This window comes from Ahaetulla prasina, chromosome 1, assembly GCF_028640845.1.
Source record: "Ahaetulla prasina isolate Xishuangbanna chromosome 1, ASM2864084v1, whole genome shotgun sequence".
Lineage (NCBI taxonomy): Eukaryota > Metazoa > Chordata > Lepidosauria > Squamata > Colubridae > Ahaetulla > Ahaetulla prasina.
Genome location: NC_080539.1, coordinates 303,047,316 through 303,067,809, shown reverse-complemented (window position 1 = coordinate 303,067,809; position 20,494 = coordinate 303,047,316). Strand labels below are relative to the sequence as shown.

Sequence of the window (20,494 nt, the reverse complement as noted above, 5' to 3'; positions counted from 1 at the left end):
CTTTGAATCCAGTGAAAGATAAAAATAAAAAACACCCCAGCTGGGACCTGTCCAATAACATCTCCATCTTGCCTGGATTTAATGCCATATTTTCTTTCTCATCCAACTCATCAGTTTTTGCATTTTGAAAATATTACTTTTTGGAATTGAATGGCAAGGGGAAGCAGAGCTGGAAACTACCAGCACATCGATGGCATCCCACTCTAAGCATTGATTTTGCATAGATGCAGCCATGGAGACATGACTGAATCTAGCAGAACATCATAGATCAATGGTTTAGTTACTGAATAGCACAATCCCAAGGACAACTTCTGGTTTACCAAGAAATACCTGAACAACTGCAAAGGAGGGCCACCCAAGTCCAAAATAATATTTTAACAAAATATTGAAAAATACCAAGAATTCCAACTAGCAGAACTATGCTCCTCCATAGTTAAGAAACCAAAGTAAATTCAATGCTGCATTCCAATTGAAAACCCAGTTAAAATGATGTAGGCAGTTATTATCATTCATATACATTCCATCTCTATACACACAATCCAGGTCAGGTTAAAAACCATAACACTGCTAAGTACCAATTAATTCCTATCTTCCAGTCCATGAAAGACAAACATATAGTAAAAGAATTCACCTCTTTCCAAAATAATTTGCAAAAGCAAAAAAGGAAAATCATTGGAAAATACCTACACAAAAACATATTTATTTTGTACCAATCAAAAAACTAACCCTACATATATACTTATTGTATTTTTCAGACTATAAGATGCTCCGGACTATAAGACGCACCTAGCTTTTGGGGAGGAAAACAAGAAAAAAAAAATCTGCTTCTGCCTCCCAGCAATTTGCCTCCTTGCAGCAAACAGCCTAGTCAACTTCAGCAAAAGCCTGATTTAGCACGAGCAGCTGATTGGTGGTTGGATCGATTTCCCGGAATACCAGTGATCACTTGTTCCAGGCTGCAGAGATTGCTGCCACCCACTGCCGCCTCCATGCCCATTTTCGGCCTCCGCGCGCCCTGCTTTTGGCCTCCACACGTCCCATTTTTGACCTTTCAGGCAGCGGCGATCGTCAGGCAGCAGTGATGGGCGGTGGCGATCCCCACAGCCTAGAACAGCTGATCATCAGTATTTCGGGAGGCCAATCTAACTGCCAATCAGCTACTTGTGCTAAATCAGGCTGTGCTGAAGCTGAGCAGGCTGTTTACTGTTTGCTGCAAGGAGACAAATTGCTGGGAGGCAGAGACTGAAGGGTGGGGGCCGGCGGGTGGACGGGGCTTCGGCAACATTTGCACTATAAGATGCACAGACATTTCTACCCACTGGAGGGGGTGTCGGAGTGCATCTTATAGTCTGAAAAATATGGTATATATTCACTATTAAATTACTAACATTTAAGTAAATTCAGTTTGCAATAAACAAGAAAGTTAAGCAAAATAGATCAGTGTATACAGTGTGACTTTAAATTTGTTAAATAAATTATAGAGCATGAGTGTTCTTTTAGCTACAATATCAATCTTTTATTGAATACAAAGCATTAACATCCTTACTGATTTACTATAATCATTTATTGATTTAAATCATATGTCACATTTTTCTTTTAAAAGAATTCTGAATCAAACAGTAATACTGAAAACAGTATGCAATTACACAAAGAAAATACAGTACCTGCAAGTAAGACCTGCATCAAAGCCTGTAGAACTGATCAGTCTACTGAGATCAACTGATCCTGGAAGCCTAGAGGTCAGCTGATAGTGGGGAAAGTCTCTTTAAGTACCCACATCCTATACAATTTTGTATTTTATTGATTAATATCAATATACTAAATTAAGCCAGGCACAGCCACTGGTACATTCATAACTAGGGTGGGGAAACAAACATGAGAAAAAGGAACAAATGCACAAATGGGTTGCCCAGGAGATACATCTGAAAATCAAAAACTAAAGAATCTTGTGCAATGATATTATCCTCACCAGAATGCTCTCTTCTGTTCACAGCTGTTGGCAGAACATGAATCTATTTTTCTCAGGCCTAAGTCTACAGCCACTAATGCCAGAACTATGAGAAAAGTGGATATGATCAATGGACCTCTGGGCTCTATTGATTTTCTTGCACTGTTAGGTTAGGGAAGGTAGGCAGGAACACACAGAAGTACACACACACACACACACACACACACACACACACACACATATATATATACACACACACACACACACACATACATACATACATACATACATACATATAAATGGAAAGAATACAAAACCTTGGCAAAAGAATTTAATCTATTATCTAAAAACCATTAAAACCAAATATACCTTCATCTGCTGTGGTAGTAAGAATAATTTGGGTTATGTGTGCCATAGTAAACAAATGGAAGAGGTAGAGTTGATTGCAAGCTGAGCTGATAGCTGAAGGTTGCAAGCCTACATTATCCTCCCAATACAAAGATGGAAATGATAACACAGATCCAACCTACAAAGAAAACAAGAAATTGGTTCACTCGGCTTTCATAATAAATGCCAGAACAGCTATGCATGCAACATGATGAAATATGCTTTAAAAATAAAGGTTCTATAAATCTCATCCGAACAATCAAAACCATGAGATCTGATACCACATTTTAAATTAATGAATGTTAAGATGGATATAGACACAAACTGAAATCAAGTCCAAATGAAAACAAATGTCAACTCAATGTATTATTTTTAAAACTACATAAAAGAACCGTTACAGATACGATTCTAGAGGAGGGAAAAAACCCTGTATTGGATCTACTCAGTAAATTTCAAAAAATAAGGAATATTAATATTAGCAGAAGCCATCAATACACTTACCAAAACATGGAAGAGGTCTACATCTAAAAGAGATGGTGTGTCTTCCACTTTTAAATTGGGCAAAACAACTACAAAAACAAAACAAGACATTTCAGAAAATGGCACAGTAAACCGAAATACATTGTTTACATTAGGGGTTTCCAACCTTGGCAACTTTAAGACTTGTGGACTTCAACTCGCAGAATTCTTTAGCCAGCAAAACTGACCCCTGGTTTATATTATTGTCATGACCCTCCCTTAGGTCTCTAACTCCTCCAGACAAATGATAACATATTCCAAAAACCCAAGCAGCATAACCTGGCATGATAGAGCAGTTACAGCCTTTATCTAGTATTTGCTGCCACTATCTTCTCCTTCCCTCCAAGATGGTTATAGGGCCAATGCAAAATAATATGTCTTCCCCTTTCTGTTAACAAAGAAACACAAGGTCATTTTAAGCCCTGCAACTGATAATTAATCTGGAACAGCCTGTGCCTTTCAATGTTATAAGCTCCTCGAGGCAACAACCTGTCTGTTTAAAATAGTACTTAAAGAGTTTATTAAGGCACACAGCAGCAAGGAAAAACACAGAAATGTATTTAAAGAAAAGGATGGATTAAACTTCAAAGGAGAAGAACAGATTTGTCTAAGAATGAGTTTAAGCCTAAAAAAAGCTAACCTGAAGATAATTGCTAAGGTTTGAGCAAACAAAACAAATTCATAATCAAATAAATGCACTACACCTAGACATTTGTTTGGGTTACTTTCCTATCTTGAATTTGCAGCTGAAAATTTCAGCTGCAAATCTGCACTGCTTTTACAGGCAGTCCTCAACTTGCAACACTTCATTTAATGACTGTTCAAAGTAACAATGGCATTGAACGGACTAATGACCGTTTTTCACACGACCATTGCAGCATCCCAACGGTCATGTGATTAAACTTCAGACCTTGGCAACTGACTCATATTTATGACAGTTGCAGTGTCCCAGTGTCATGTGATCGATTCCCGTTTGTGACATTCTGACAAAGCCAAGTCAATGGGGAAGCCAGATTCACTTAAAAACCATGTCACTAACTTAACAACTGCAGTGATTCACTTAGCAACTGTGGCATGAAAGATTGTAAAATGGGACAAAATTCGTTTAACAAATGTCTTGCTAAGCAATAGAAGTTTTGGGCTCAATTGTGGCCATCAGTTGAGAACCACTTGTATTCCTTTTCTATCTTCCTCACCAACAACTGCTGCTCCAGAAAAAAATTCAACACAACAAAAGCCTCCAACAAACTATTTCTTTAACATTTAATCTCAAAGTGAGAAAGTTGTTCTTGCTTAGATATTTAGCCAATTATCCCTTTGTGAAGGAACGGGTCAACAAGAGGCAAATATTTATATATGTATTATATCATCATAAAATGAGACAATTTACATAATTGTAACTTTGATACTATCATGATGTTATTGATGACTGTTGATAACATTTACAAGTGTATGTATTTTGATCTAATGGGGTATCTAAAGTCTTGTAATGCTAGATGTGCTTGCTTATATCTTATATCTAAACTATTTATCAAAATGCACAACTGAATTAGGAAAGAAACATTTGGAAGAAGATTTTAAATATTTTCCAAATCTTGTGATGAAAAACGCATTACCTCCTAGGAGACGTACAAGATGTTGTTGGATCACATGTTGGGGTACTGTAGTCCTCTGAACAGCTGCAAATTGTATTAGTGCTTTAAGACCACTGTGCTAGAGTGCAAGAAGAAACAGACAGAAGTTTTAACAAAACTGTTCTCTTATTCTTTTTCCTTAAAGAATCTTATCTTCAGTGCCTGAAGAATTAGGTCAGTTTATACCTCAGTAGCAAATGCAGAGAAAGACTTACTTCCCCTTGTCTAAGAATTTATATATTAGTGAATTGAGAAAATAAACATTCAAGGTACAATCTGAAAAAACTGCTTAAAAATTTCTAGCACTTGAACATATGTTTAGCGAATAGTGAACACCTCTGATTTTATAATTATTTGTTTTGTCTGAAAGATGATGGTAAATTGCACACTGAAATGTTTGGCTTTCAGCAGTCTACACGTAAATTATTAAGTTATTAAGTTATTAATTTCTAGATTAGAACCTGCTTCTCTCTTTTTAAAATAATGTATATTACCCAGGTAGAAAGTGGAAAGATTTCCCTTAAGGCAAGAATTCACCACTGCTCTTATATTACACCCACATAAGGACTGCAGCATTCTCCTGCCACCACAGAAACTGCTATAAATTTTGGAACTGAAATCCAACTAGGTTATGGTCAGCTACTCAAAAATAGGACCTATCCCCAAAATAAGCCCTATCCCGATTTTTTTCACCTGCATTGAATATAAGCCCTACTCCTAAAGTAAGCCCTACTTAAGAGCCTCTACAACCAGCCACGTGTCCATTTTGTCTGTTGCTGCTGACACAAGGTGGAGTGGTGGTGGTGCCGTGGCCATGAAGTGAGGCGTTGGAGGACGAAGCTTCTCCTTGTTCGCCTTGCCACCTGTTTTCCAGCTCCTGCCCAGCTTCCCTTGCTTCCCCCAAAGCACCCTTCACTAACCTGCTTTCCAGGTCCATTCTCCGCCGCTGCGTGCAGGGCAACAAAAGAAGTTTGTGGGACTAAAAAAAAAAAAAATAGAATCAATCAGACCTTCCAACTTCTCGGGGTGGGGTGGGGTGGGGGAAGATCTCGCAAAGTTGGAAGATCTGATTGAACTTTTTTTTTTTTAAGTTCCACAGTCATCTTTTGTTGCCCTGATTGCGGTGGCGAACAGAGCTGGAAAGGTTAGTGAAGGGATGTTTTGGGGAAGCCACAAGAGGCGGGAGTTGGAAAGCAGGTGGCAAAGCAAACCCACCAAGGGCTCCAGACAACCAATGATGGAACAGGACTGGCGGCAGGAGGCACCCCACTGGCTGCTGCCAGGTGAGACAGGGAAGGGGCATTTCAGCCGCCATTGCCTCACTCTGCCAACATCAGGGCTCTGCAGACTGGGCGGCTAAGGATACTATTGGGGCTTTGTCCTCCATCCCCCCGCCTCACTCCATCCTCCACCCCCTCCATTGCCTTGCTTAGTGGCTGTGGCACCGGTGCATTGCTCAGCCTCCTGCTTCATTGCAGCAGCGAGTAAGAAGAAGTGGGCTGGCAATCTGCATGGGGCTGTTGGAGCAGCCGCCACAAGGCCAGGCAGTTGTCAGCACGTTGATGGCCTGGCTGCAGGGCCCTCTGGTAAGCCACTGCAGGGCAAGTGGGGCAGCTCTGCACCCCCCACCTCGCTTCGTCCTCCATCCCCCTGCCTTCTTGCTTCGTCCTCCACCACCCTGCCTCGCCTCCTGCTCCATTGCGATAGCAAAAAATAAACCCTACCCCAAAAATAAGCCCTAATGCTTACTTTGGTGACAAAAAAATTATAAGACCTGGTCTTATTTTTGGGGAAACACAATATTTAGCCTGAAGTCCTTCTTCAGAAAAAACAAAAATGCAGAATGCAACTACAACATCTTTAGGACCAATCAGCATCTGTTTAAATATGCCTATTATTTGGAAGTGTCTTACAAGAAGAGTTAACAACTAGGAATACAAATAATTACTCAAGAAAAAAAATCACAATTGCATCTGGATCAGTACTCATGAGCCTTGTTCTCTGGAGATATACAGTTTAGTATAAAGGGCAAAGCCAATCTTCTATTCAGCAGTTTACATTACAGCTAATTATATAACAATATAATTATGTATTGTTATGTATATAAACAGCTCTTGACAAAAAAAATACTAATTTTTTTCCTTGTGGGACAAAGCACATTTTTCAACTTTAAAAAATGCATATATATAATGTAAATTTTAAGGATTAAAAGGATCTCTCTGAAGAAACTATCCGTCTATTTACCTTGGTAATGGATAAAAACACATTTATTGCCACCAGTCATTCATACCTGTCTACTTTGTAGAGAGCCAAATAAAGCCTTGCCCTCATCTTCTAGAAGATTTTCTTTAAAAACAAGAAGAAAATGTAAAATGAATAAGGTGTACTTTAATAGTGGTCAAAAATTGCCAGATCTTTACAGATCAATTCCCATAAATCTCTATGAACTGATGTTTTCAAGGGGATAGGATAGGATTTTGATTTTAATGCAATTCGACAGGTATCAAAAACCTTGTTTTTGCTGTGACAATTTATTTTTTTTACATCTGGCATGCTTTCATGTCAGAGATGGTGCAGCACAACATCCAAGAGGGATGTACCAATTCATTTATTCAAATCTCATTTTATTTGTTCATTCTTTTCACTTGAAATATCCCATATCAATAGCAAATTATAACTGTATTAAATTGTACAGAATTTATTTCTAGGAGTCTTATCAGAAACAAGCTCCATTATAGTTAGACCTATTCTAAATTAGCAGTTCTGCTTCAGCTTATTGCATTTGCACAGATATAGATGTGTTAAAATCTTTATAGTAATACACTAGTGCACAGAATAGTCTCCTTTCACTTTTCAATACTAGAAATTGAATACTAGAACACTGAATACTAGAAATTAAAGTACAAAGTAGAATTATTTAATAAACCAAGGCTTAGCCTATGATATTATTAATCATGATATTAGCCATGGGCATTTAAATGTTTCTTGCTGTTATATCTAAACATAATCCTAGTACCAATTCTAGAGCAACAAATATCTTCCCATCTACGACAATTTCTAAAAATGGTTTTGTGGTGGATAGTACCATTATTACCATTACCAAAGGAGTATTAGGGGAAAAAACATAGAAAGTAGTATTTTCTGAAATCAAAATAAAAAAATTCACTATCCACTTTTAGCAGCAATAGGATGCTAATGGGGACTGTAAGGGTCTGACTTTTGTCTAGCATAATCCCACATTATGTGCAGACAGCAAGATGGGTGACATGTAAATTTAATAAATACATTTAGCATTCTATGTACCAAGATTTGATTAACTACTTTAAGTAGCTTTTCTTTATTTTCAAAAATATAGTTGCTTACTATTTTATGTTAAAAACAAATAAAATAAAAGCTTTATTTCAAATGGTCTCATAAATTCAACTTTTTACTTACCCAAACACTGGATTGTAAAAGCACAAGTGCTCCAAGTCATCATAGGAATACGTGGATCAACTTCATTAGGAGCAACTTGTAATCCAATTCTATAAATTGCTGTGGCAAAGAGAACCACCATCTCTTTAATGCTGTTTGAATATTCAATTCTGTGGAAGGAACCCAGTAGTTGTGAACTGGTGATGATAATGTTCAAAAGATAAATTGTTACATTATCTGAAGCCGTATATACTCGAATATAAGCCGATCCGAGTATAAGCCGAGGTCCCCAATTTTACCCCAAAAAACTGGGGTAAACTGGGGACTCGAGTATAAGCCGAGGGAAGGAAATGAGGCAGCTACCGGTCAGGGAAAGCCTCCCTCCCTCAGCCGAGAAGGCTGGCGGCTCCCCCGCCCCGCCCTCTCACTGCACCGGCAGGGCTTCCCCGCGCTAATGCAAAAGCCCGCCAAGTTTGCACCATCCGGTATAATGTGAAAAAAAGAAGAAAAAAAAAAAACTCGAGTATAAGCCGTATATACTCGAGTATAAGCCGAGGGGACGTTTTTCAGCACAAAAAACGTGCTGAAAAACTCGGCTTATACTCGAGTATATACGGTAATATTCTTAATTATGTCAGAAACGTGCAGTACTAAACTGTCACTGAAAACTATAATTCCTGGCAACAGGCTTGAAATTTTAGTCTTTCAGGCTAGATGCATTTGCTCAATGGAAAACAATACTCTAGTTTAACAAAGTAGACAACTTTCAGATCTGTGGATTTCAACTATTAGAATACTTAGCAAAGGCTATGTGGGCAGCAAAATTCTAGGAACTGAAGTCCTCATTGCTGGAAATTGCCCTAAACTGGATACATTAGACCAGGAGTGTCAAACTTGATTTCAGTCAGGGACACATCAGGGTTGTGTTTGACCTCGGGGGGCCCCCAGGAGGGCGGGGCCTGGGTAGGTGTGGCCAGCTCTGACGTCACTCATGTCAGGGGCACCTGTGGCGGCCCGAGTCCTCTGCCAGCAAAAACAGGCTTCCAATCTCTGTTTTTGGCTGGGATGGCTTCCTGCAACGTTTTCCCACTGAAAATGGAGCTTTGGAGGGTCCTCCCAGCTCTGTTTCCATTGGCAGAGGGTTGCAGGAGGCCATCCCAGCCAAAAACAGAGATTGGAAACCTGTTTTTGCTGACAGAGGCTCCGCGGGTTGGTCCTTCGCTGTTTCCAGTGCAGTCCCACAGGCCAGATCTAAGCACCCCGCAAACTGGATCCAGCCCATGGTCGGTTGAAGTTAGCAGTTCCTAAAGTGACTAGCTAGAATTCAAATTAGTGGTTGTTCTTTTTGTTTGTTTGAACAACAAAGTGAGAGACAATAAAAATAAACTATATAAATGAACTTCATTATAAGATTTTCAATAAAAACACTTCATTTAAACATAAGAACATACATTAAAAAAGTAATATATAAAGCAGTGTTGGCAAACCTTTTCGGCACCTAGTGCCGAAAAGGGAGCATGTGCGTGCACAGCACCAAATGCCAAAAAGGGAGCACTTCACACTTTTCAGGGCCGTGACCAGGAAGAGGAGCTGCCCAGGGGGCATGCGCGCACTGGATAAGGAACTTCCGGTTTCTGGCACGCAAGCAAGTTTTCTGGTTACTGTCACACATGTGCATGCTGGCCGGCGCACATGCTCACGCCAGAAAACGGAAGACCAGCTCTTCCGGTTTCTGGCACTGCTGCACACACAAAGGCCAGCTAATCATTGCGTGCGCATGTGCACCAGAAACCCAGAAGAGGAACAGCTGACGCCGCGCATGCCAGGTGACATGGCTCCACGTGCCACTTCAGGCACATGTGCCATAGGTTCTCCATCATGGATATAAATCATATTGTCATATGATGTAATTATTTTCTAAGATATGCTATGTATACTCTAACTTTTAATGAAATGTCTATTTTGTTTTATGAACTAACTAGTATAGTAACTCTTTATTAAGGCAACTGTATAATGTTTCAAAATATTTCATGAACAAGCAATTCCACTGAATTCATCTCTTGGATATAGAAGAAATATCCATATGTAAAGTTGCTAATTTATAATAGATAGATAGATTCACAATATACATATAACAAAAACATTATAAGTGTGACTCAATACTTACAAAGGCTGAACTCCAAAGCTAAGTATAGAATGGAATTCAGATGCAGCATCTTCCATTTCTTTATTAAGTAAAGATGGGGCAATTTTGGTTTCTTCAAAAATCAAATAAAAGATTGTTACATTTTGATTTTAACTAACTGAAATAAATACTTTTACTATAAAAAATCTGACTTTTATTATAAAAATGCAATTTAGTCATTTGGCCAAAATTTCTATTTAGCCATATGAGAAATTAAATAGCCTTGATAAAATGCATAAAGATTTGTAATTTCTCTCTAGGTTAGTGACCTTAAAATGTAGAAATAATGACAAAGGCATCCTAATGCAATATACTAGTATAGACAATAAACTAAGAAATTAATAAATCATAAAAGAAATGGAATATTGACTGCACCAGTAAAATACAACCAGAGCGGTGTGGCTCAGGCTGTAAGAAGCCTGTTATTAAACACAGCTGCCTCCAATTACTGCAGGTTCAAGTCCCACCAGGCCCAAGGCTGACTTAGCCTTCCATCCTTTATAAGGTAGGTAAAATGAGGACCCAGATTGTTGGCGGGGCAATAAGTTGACTTTGTATATAAATATACAAATAGAATGAGACTATTGCCTTACACAATGTAAGCCGCCCTGAGTCTTCGGAGAAGGGCGGGATATAAATGTAAATAAAAAAAAAAAGACAAGATTATGAGAAATAATAAAGATCAATGGAAGCAATTTTGTAACTGGAAAACAAATGGGATTACATCTTAACCCATTCAATAGCATCTTAAAGAGTTTTTCTCAGTTCTAAAGTTCTCCATGAGATTCACTAACCTTTATTGCTTTTCTTGTTGTAACCAGCTATCCGAGCCATAACAATCTCTAGCCACTTGGACAAAGACAGAAGCTGAGCTACCATTTCTGCATCCTCACTGACAATAGAAAAAGACAGCCATGGAATGTGCATGTTTTACACACACGACATCATTTAAAAAGCTATTGGTGATTATTCAAGGGTTATGATGGTGATTATTCAAATATGAACTGATCTTGCTGTGTTTGTTCTAGCTATCAAAAATGGGTATTTCCTACAAAGTTGAGAAAGATCTTAACACCAGACAATATGTTGATAAAATGCTCGTACAGATAGTCCTTGACTTACAACCATTCATTTATTGACCATTCAAAGTTACAACAGCACTGAAAAAACTGACTTAAGACCAATTTTCACACTTATGACCACTGCAACATCCCCATGGTCAGGTCATCAAAATTCAGTGCTGGGCAACTGGCATGTATTTATGAGAGCTGCACTGTCGTGGAAGGTCATGTGATCATATTTGTAATCTTCCCAGCTGCCTTCCGACAAGCACAGTCAAGGGGGGAAGCCAGATTCACTTAACAATCATATGATTCATTTAACAACTGCAACAATTCACTTAACAACTGGGGCCAAAAAAATGGGGCAAAATTCATTTAACAACTACCTTGCTTAGCAACAGAAATTTTGAACTCAATTGTGGTCATAAGTTGAGGACTATCTGTACAACATAGGAAAGAATCATGTATCATGCCGGGCCTTTTCCAGCAGCGGCAGCGGTCCGGCAGAGGTCCGGCAGCGGTCCGGCCCTCTCCAGGCCGGGCGGCAGCGGCCTGGCTGGGCGGCAGTGGCCGGGCTTTTCCAGCGGCGGCGGTAGTGGCCGGTTTTTCCGGCGGTTTTCCGGCGGCGGTGGTCGGCGGCCTGGCTTGGCCCTGCTTTGGGAGGGGCCTAGAGCCTCTCTCCCCTTTGTCCCCCCTCGTCTGCGGTGCCGGTGTGGGAACAGCCTGGCCCTTATCCAACAGTGGCGGCGGCGGCCGAGTCCTTCGGTGGCGGCGGCGGCCTGGCCTGGAGGCTCTTTCCCCCCGGCAGCGGTAGTGTCGGTGTCGGTGTCGGTGACGGCGGTGGCGGCGGCCTGGCTGGACCGGCTTGGCCAGGGCCTAGCCTGTTGGTGGTTGACTGGGTCCGGCGAACTGTGGCATGACCCAGCAAACCTGGCGGGTGAGTGGCCTATTCCAGTTGGAGGCCTGGCTTAGCGGCCACAAAGAGGCCCGACGGTCGCCTTCTTTGTCATCTTGAAGGCTGAAGGCTGTCCACGGGTCCAGGGGATGCCCTCGCCACCACCTGGAGGACGTCTATAGACCGTCAGTGGGGGCTTTTTGAGTCCTTTGCCCCCCCCCCGGACTTTTTGGAGAGAGATGCCTCGTCGGTGGAGCAGCTTGGCCCACTAGGCGCGTGTTTCGTCCTCTGTGTCAACTTGAAGGACGATCACGGGCCATGTAGGCACCTTTTTACCATCTTTGAGGATGCCCATGGGCTGGCTGCAAGGGGATCGTTTGAAGACCTTTGGTCCCCAGTGGGGGAATTGAGGATGGTCCTGGACAATCCTAGCTTGACTATTGTAGGACTATATCCTCCCCCCCCCTTTGTGCCCATAGACCACCCCTTGGGACTGGAGAAGAGGGGTTGGAGCTCTGACTTAATCATGGCGGTTTGTTCATCTACCGCCCAAGACCTATATCCCGTCTGTCTTCTACTCGGAACTCCTGGTGCGTCAATTTCCATCTTGACAGGTCCAGGATGGGTCCGTTTGCCGGACTTTTACCATGCGGACATTTACAGCGGCTGACCTTCTTGCCCTCGAGATTCCCTCTCGCGGGTCTGGCCTCCACATTATCGAGGTCCATCTTGAGGACGGGTTTTGGAACCCCGAGATGGCATGCCAAAAATAGGAGACTCAGGCGATTTTTAATTAATTATTTTAATAGGGTTTTTAAAGGGAATGTTAATGGGAATTTTAAGGGGAGGGTAGAAACTGACGGGGCTGGGTTGGAGGGGGGGGAGGGTAGCGTTGGGTGGGGTGGGAGGTTAGGGCGGGTGAGGGGGTAGCCCGTCGGGAGGAAACCAGTTCCAACGCATGCTCGTGGCGACTATCAAATGGGTTCGGAGGTTATGGGGGAGTGTGTTCCTTTGTGTGAGGTGAGTCTATTTGCACGGTAAGTGGGAGGGCAGATATGGCGGAAGGGGGATCGATCGACATAGGGGTCACGCGTTCGATGTTTACAGGCGATCGCGTGCCCCGATCTGACTTCTCCGTTCCCGGATGGTCAAGACCCTCAGAGCCTGGGCCTGCGTCTGATGTTATGCAACGACGGTCCGTGGCCAAGGCCCCCTAATACATGATCTGATTCAGGGGTGCCGCGGATATTATAGGCGTTACGGAGACCTGGTTGGGCACTGAAGGGGTGTGCCCTGGTCGAGATGTGCCCACCGGTTTCCGTGCATTCCATCAGCCGAGGCCCAGGGTAGGGGTGGAGGGTGGCGGTTGCTATTAAAGAGAGTCTAGAGCCGAGGGAGACCACTGTACCTCAGATCGCGGTGTGAATCCTCTTTGTGAGGTGGGGTCATAGATGTCAGATGGGCTTGCTGGTCGCGTACCTGGCTCCTTGCTGCGTGACAGCTGCCCTGCCCGAGCTCCTGGAGGTGCTTGCCGGGTGGCAGTGGAGACCCCAGACTGTTAGTCATGGGGACTTTAACTGCCATCTGCCGGCTCGCCATCGACGGTAGCTCGGGAGTTCTTGGCTCCATGACGGCCTTGGACCTGACTCAAGTAGTGGATGGCCCCAGTCACATCGGGGAGGCACACTGGACCTGATTTTGTCTCTGGTCAGTGGTCGAGATCTGGACTTAAAGGAAATAGTCATTGAACCTTTGTCATGGTCAGATCACTCTCTCCTTCGCCTGGACTTTCTGACCGCTACCCAACACCGCAGGGAGACGGAACCACTACGATGGTACCGTCCCAGGCGCCTGATGGACCCAGAGAGGTTTCGGACGGAGCTTGGGCCACTTCCTGAGGGTCTGGCTCACGGCACGGCAGAGGAACTAGCTGCAGCCTGGGAACGGGCTGCGGCTGGGGCTTTAGACCGTGTCGTGCCTTTGCGGCCTCTGACCCGGCGCAGATCCCAACCGGCTCCTTGGTTCTCCGAGGAGCTGAGGGGGATGAAACGCCGGAGAAGACGCCTAGAGAGTTCCTGGAGGTCCAGCCAGTCAGAGGCTGATCGGACACTAGTTAGATCCTATACTAGGACCTACCTAGTGGCACTGAGGGAAGCGAGGCGTTCCTACGCCTCCTCCCTCATTGCGTCGGCAGATAACCGCCCAGCTGCCCTGTTCCGGGTGACCCGCTCCCTCCTTCACCAGGGGGAGCGGGATGACCCGCTATGGGACGTGCTGAGGAGTTTAACGGTTATCTATACGATAAAATCGTTCAGCTTAGGGACGGTCTGGACCAAAATTGTGGTGATTCAGACGGGGTATCTGAGGGCGGTCTTGGTGATGTTGTTTGGGATGAGTTTGACCCTGTGACTCCCGAGGACATGGACAGGTTGCTGGGTAGATTGAATGCCACCACGTGTTTACTGGACCCGTGCCCCTCCTGGCTGGTGCTGGCCACTCAGGAGGTGACACGCGGCTGGCTCCACGGGCTTACGGGTGATTCCTTGGTGGAGGAGTCTTTCCGCCGCCTTGAAAGAGGCGGTGGTGAGGCCCTCCTCAAGAAGCCTTCCTGGACCCGGCTGTTTTAGGTAACTATCGTCCGGTCTCCAACCCGCCGCGGCGAAGGTTGTAGAGAGTATGGTGGCATATCAGTTTCCCTGCACCTGGAGGAAACTGTCTATCTGGACCTGTTCCAGTCCGGCTTCCGACCCGGTTACAGTACTGAGACGGCTTTGGTCGCGTTGGTGGATGATCTCTGGAGGGCCAGGGATAGGGGTTATTCCTCTGCCCTGGTCCTATTAGACCTCTCAGCGGCTTTTGATACCATCGACCATGGTATCCTGCTGCGCCGGTTGGAGGGATTGGGAGTGGAGGCACCGTTTATCGGTGGTTCTCCTCCTATCTCTCCGACCGGTCGCAGACGGTGTTGACGGGCAGAGGTCACCGCGCGCCTCACTTGTGGGTGCCGCAGGGCCGATTCTCTCGCCTTCTGTTCAACATCTATATGAAGCCACTGGGTGAGATCATCAGTGGCTTCGTGTGAGGTACCAGCTGTACGCTGATGACACCCAGCTGTACTTTTCCACACCGGGCCACCCCAATGAAGCTATCAAGTGCTGTCCCGGTGTTTGGAAGCCGACGGGTCTGGATGGGGAGAAACAGGCTCAAGCTCAATCCTCCAAGACGGAGTGGCTGTGGATGCCGGCATCCCGGTACAGTCAGCTGAGTCCGCGGCTGACTGTCGGGAGCGAGTCATTGGCCCCGATGGAGAGGGTGCGCAATCTGGGCGTTCTCCTGGATGCACGGCTGTCTTTTGAAGATCATTTGGCGGCCGGCTCCAGGAGAGGTTTCCACCACGTTCGCCTGGTGCGCCAGTTGCGCGCCTTTCTAGACCGGGATGCCTTGTGCACAGTCACTCACGCCCTTGTGACGTCTCGTCTGGACTACTGCAATGCTCTCTACATGGGGCTCCCCTTGAAGGGCATCCGGAGGCTGCAGTTGGTCCAGAATGCAGCGGCGCGGGTGATAGAGGGAGCCCCTCGTGGCTCCCGAGTGACACCTATCCTGCGCAGGCTGCACTGGCTACCTGTGGCCTTCCGGGTGCGCTTCAAGGTGTTGGTGAACGTCTTTAAAGCGCCCATGGCATAGGGCCGGGTTACTTACGGGACCGCCTGCTGCTACCGAATACCTCTCACCGACCCGTGCGCTCTCACAGAGAGGGACTCCTTGGGGTGCCGTCGGTGCGGCAGTGTCGTCTGGCGACACACAGGGAAGGGCCTTCTGTGGGGCTCCGCCTCTGGAACGAACTCCCCCCAGGACTTCGTCAACTTCCGGACCTCCGAACCTTTCGCCGCGAGCTCAAAACTCACTTATTTATTTGCGCTGGACTGGGTTAGTTTTTTATGGGTTTTTAATGGGTTTTATTGATGGGTTTTTAATGGGTTTTTTAATGGATTTTATTATTTGCTAAATTTTAATTGCGGCCAAATTGAATAAGTTTTTTAGTGGTATTTTAATAGTATTTATTTTGTAATAGGACTGTTTATTTTATCTGGCTGTAAACCGCCCTGAGTCCTTCGGGAGAAGGGCGGTATAAAAATTTAAATAATAAATAAATAAATAAATAAATAAATATTTTCCCTATAAATGTAAGAAAAACAGTTGTAGATTAAAATATAGGAGAAAAGAAATATAGTCACATACCTGTTTATCTTCTCTTCTTGCAAAGGAATAATTGGTATCACAGTATTGCACAGGGATTTGCACAGTGGGCAAAGGTACTCGCCATTCCCTAAGTCAAAAACCTGATCAATATGATGACGTTGTCGAGAATTCAGTTGAATGGCTTCAAAGTATCTGAAATGGATATTCAGATGGACATCTCAGAATAAACCACCTAATTCAGACATGTAAACACCCAGTTCTGAAATTTGGTATCCATTCAATTTGACTATTTCACCAGTAAATCATTACAATACATACAGTCTTCGCTTACTGACTGCAGCTGGGACCAGTACTCCTTCACTGAGTGATGTGATTATAAAGTGAAATGTCATATAATTGTCCCTGTTTTACTACATCATTTCCGACTGTAGTCATAAAGCAAATCACCTGCAATCATTAAATATGTCATATGACCATGAATTGCAACTTCCTGCTCGCTTCCCCATCAACTTTGTGGGTTGAAAATTGGTTGCAATGGTTGGAAATGATAATCGTGGCTGCAGGATGCTGCAACCATCATAAATGTGCACCAGTTACCAAATGCCTGAATTGTGATCATGTGACCATGAGAAAGCTACAATAGCTGTAAATTCAAGGACCAATCATAAAAATCACCCTTTGCAACCTAACTTTAAACTGTCACTGAATTAGCAGGCAATAAGCAAGGACTACCTGAACTCATGGGGTGGCTCAGGGGCTAGGACGTTGAGCTTGTCAATCGAACGGTCGGCAGCTCAGCAGTTCAAATCCCTAGTGCTGCCAGGTAACGGGGTGAGCTCCCGTTACTTGCCCCAGCTTCTGCCAACCTAGCAGTTTCGAAAGCATGTAAAAATGCAAGTAGAAAAAATAGGGACCACCTTTGGTGGGAAAGTAACAGCGTTCCGTGCGCCTTTGGAGTTGAGTCATGCCGGCCACATGACCACGGAGACGTCTTTGGACAGCGCTGGCTCTTCGGCTTTGAAACGGAGATGAGCAACGCCCCCTAGAGTCAGCAACGACTAGCACATATGTGCGAGGGGAACTTTTACCTTTACCTTTTTACCTGAACTCATTTGCATTTCCATGGAGCAGAAACTGACATTCAGAAAAAGCTGTCAGCCAACAGCTCAACATAGACAAAAGTATAGATAAGTGGTTTTGGAGGGAAAAAAAAGAATTTAACGTTCACATCACTAACAGTGACTTAGGACTCAGTCAGCCAACCCTAGTACAAATATAACCCTATAACTTGAGACTTATCAGAAAATTATTCAGAAAATCAGTTTATCTAGACATAACCTTGATTTTTTAAAATACCTTTGAAATGTTTGTTAGCTGGAGAATTATTAATTTAAATGGACAATCCCAAATGTTATATAATAGCATGCAAATATTTGCATTCTCCTTCATCAGGCAACTTAATGAAGAGCAAAGAAGGGGAGGGGGAGGAGGAGAAGAGAACAAATGTGGGTACTATGCAATTTACAGTTATCTACACCCTAAGGTCTTGAAACCATAACTCAAGGCAAATTCCTGCCATTCTCTTTCCCATCCCGTTTAATTCTTTTTAATTTTTTGCTTTATTTATTGTCTCACTTGATGAAGAAAACTACATCAAAAAGTGAAGCTGAGAGCTATTATGTTAGGTTTGAATTAGCCTATGACATGTCTTCCCTTACTCTGCAATTTGGAACTCATCAAGTAATTTTTGCTCTGCATTTAGCCTTATATTTTTTTGAGTACATTCCTTGGCTATAAAATGACTGGCACTGATGATGTTACCCAGTTTGGGTAATGAAGCATCTGCAAAAAAACAACCAAGCTCAGAGACCACCAAGGGCTTCACATTTCAACCCTGAGCTACAAATATTTTCCCTCTTTTTACTGCTGTCTCTTTACTTTCTACTTAGTATAACATATACATAAGCACCTTAGAAGAGGTAGCCTGAAAACTGACTAAAGATTAAGCAAACAATAAAAATTACTGAATATATCAACTCACTTCTGCCAGCAAGCAGCATGCATCACATGACCACAAGTGCTGGTATGTGTTCCACATGACAAGTCCGGATCCATGAAAAGAGGATCAGTGTCTTCTGTGGAAGAAAATGAATTAATTAACACAGTTTTTTCTTTTGCAATAAGGTATGTTTTGCAAAATGTGCACTAATAAACTTACACATCCAATTCTGGCAAGGGACATCTTTTTAGGGACTAAAAAAGAACTTATCATTTATATTGTCAGCGTTCCAGAAAACCCCTCCTGCAGAAAAGACTCCGAAGCAAACATCTTTCAAAGTTCTTTTACTAGCATAGGTAAACTGGCACAGCTGGTGGAAATCTGAATCTGGAGATCCGGGTTTCTCCCTCAGTAATACAAACTCCAAAATCCCACCCTCATGACCCCTCTGCCGATCACATGCTCCAATCTCCAACTGTCCCCTCTCGAGACATCACTCCGCCCACTTCTTCTCCAGATGTGGGCTCAGCCTGACCTTGACTGGCAGGAAGAATGTTATTATGTCTAATAGCCCCTTGTACCACCACTACCCCTTCTCCCACTTTCCCACACAGGAGAAAGTGGCAGCGTGTGGAATCCTTCAGCCTACTATGGCTTCCAAAGCTGACATATATTAAATTAAAAGACTAGCAAATGATTTTTTGCATTACATGTGATTGATCAGTGTTGTCAATATCTGGTCAGTAAAACTCTAGTCTTTTGTAATTTTAGGATTTTGAGGATTTTTAAAATAAAAGATAGAATGAGAAGCTATCCATTGGAAGCAAAGATTCTGATAAATAAATTATTTGAAGTTCATTCATACTATATCCCTATGTGTAAATTGTTCCTATGACGTATGATCACATAGTAGAACTATTGCAATGGATATTAATAAAACCAAGAAATAGGACCCAGGCTTGGGCATACAACCAAGACTTCATGGCCTTCTGAAATGCCAACAGGGTTAGGCTCATCTTAATCTTGGAATGGAAAATATTCTAGAGGAAAGGGACTATAGCAGAAAAGGCACAATAACCAGTTGTTATTCCTTCGCTGATGGGACCATAACATGCCCCACCTGCCAGACCAAACTGGATGGATAGAAACAACTATTATGTAAATGGCCCCAAGACATGAAGGATCATAAAGATGATAACCAGTTTAGTTATCAAGGGGATAACCATCTTAAAATGCACCTGGAAGCCAGTGCAGCTCATGTAGCAATGATGTTATGTTTAATATCAGCTACCCTTTAGTACCCGTTGAAGCTTTAGTTGATGGGCAAAGTGTTACAGGAATTCAGGGAAGTCACAAAGGCATGAGAGAGTGTGAGTAAAACTTCCCAATCCAGGAAAAGACTCAACCCTAAAGTGTACTAAGGTGCACAAAGGCCCTCGTGGTCACAGCTGCCACCTGCTGTTCTATTAGGACCCTTGAATCCAAGAGGATCCCCAGAGTGTATCCTGGGTCCATCTAGGGTAGTGCCATCCCATCCAGCACTGGCAATGGAAAACAATTGTCATTAGAAGGCCCCAAAACCCAAGCCACTCAGTCTTGCTTGGATTGAATCAAAGCCCACTGCACCTTGTACAGACTTTGTAGAGCACTGTACACCAGAATAACTAGACTTAAGAACAGTTTCTTCCCAAACGCCATCACTCTGCTAAACGAATAATTCCTTCAACCCTGTCAAACTATTTACTAAATCTACACTACTATTAATCTTCTCATTGTTCCCATCACCCATCTCCTTCCACTTATGACTGTATGACTGTAACTTTATTGCTTGTATCCTTACGATTTATATTGATATTGTTTCCTGATTCCTTATTTGTACCCTATGACTATCATTAAGTGTTGTACCTTAGAGGTCTTGATGAACGTATTTTTTCTTTTATGTCACTGAGAGCATATGCACCAAGACAAATTCCTTGTGTGTCCAATCACACTTGGCCAATAAAAAAAATTCTATTCTATTCTATTCTATTCTATTCTATTCTATTCTATTCTATTCTATTCTATTCTATTCTATTCTATTCTACTCTACTCTACTCTACTCTACTCTACTCTACTCTGCTCTATTCTATTCTTTACAGTACCAAGACAGGACATCCAAGATATTGCTCAGGCAGCTCAGTATGGAGATATAAAGCTGGGTATCATCAGCATATTGATGCTACCTTACCCCAAATTGTTGGATCACCTCA

At 43.1% G+C, this 20,494-nt stretch overlaps 1 protein-coding gene across 2 annotated transcripts in view; it reads right to left on the bottom strand.

Moving 5' to 3' along the window:
- Positions 1 to 20,494, bottom strand: part of UBR1 (ubiquitin protein ligase E3 component n-recognin 1) — an 81,417-nt gene that overhangs the window by 12,112 nt on the left and 48,811 nt on the right. For both annotated transcript variants that reach the window (XM_058161982.1, XM_058161981.1), the window contains 9 exons: positions 18,288 to 18,381; positions 16,286 to 16,438; positions 10,882 to 10,979; positions 10,070 to 10,160; positions 7,924 to 8,072; positions 6,779 to 6,834; positions 4,471 to 4,567; positions 2,837 to 2,904; positions 2,318 to 2,474 (listed from right to left, as the gene is read on the bottom strand). In XM_058161982.1, coding sequence (XP_058017965.1) covers positions 2,318 to 2,474; positions 2,837 to 2,904; positions 4,471 to 4,567; positions 6,779 to 6,834; positions 7,924 to 8,072; positions 10,070 to 10,160; positions 10,882 to 10,979; positions 16,286 to 16,438; positions 18,288 to 18,381 — 963 coding nt within the window. The remainder of the gene's footprint in view (positions 1 to 2,317; positions 2,475 to 2,836; positions 2,905 to 4,470; positions 4,568 to 6,778; positions 6,835 to 7,923; positions 8,073 to 10,069; positions 10,161 to 10,881; positions 10,980 to 16,285; positions 16,439 to 18,287; positions 18,382 to 20,494) is intronic.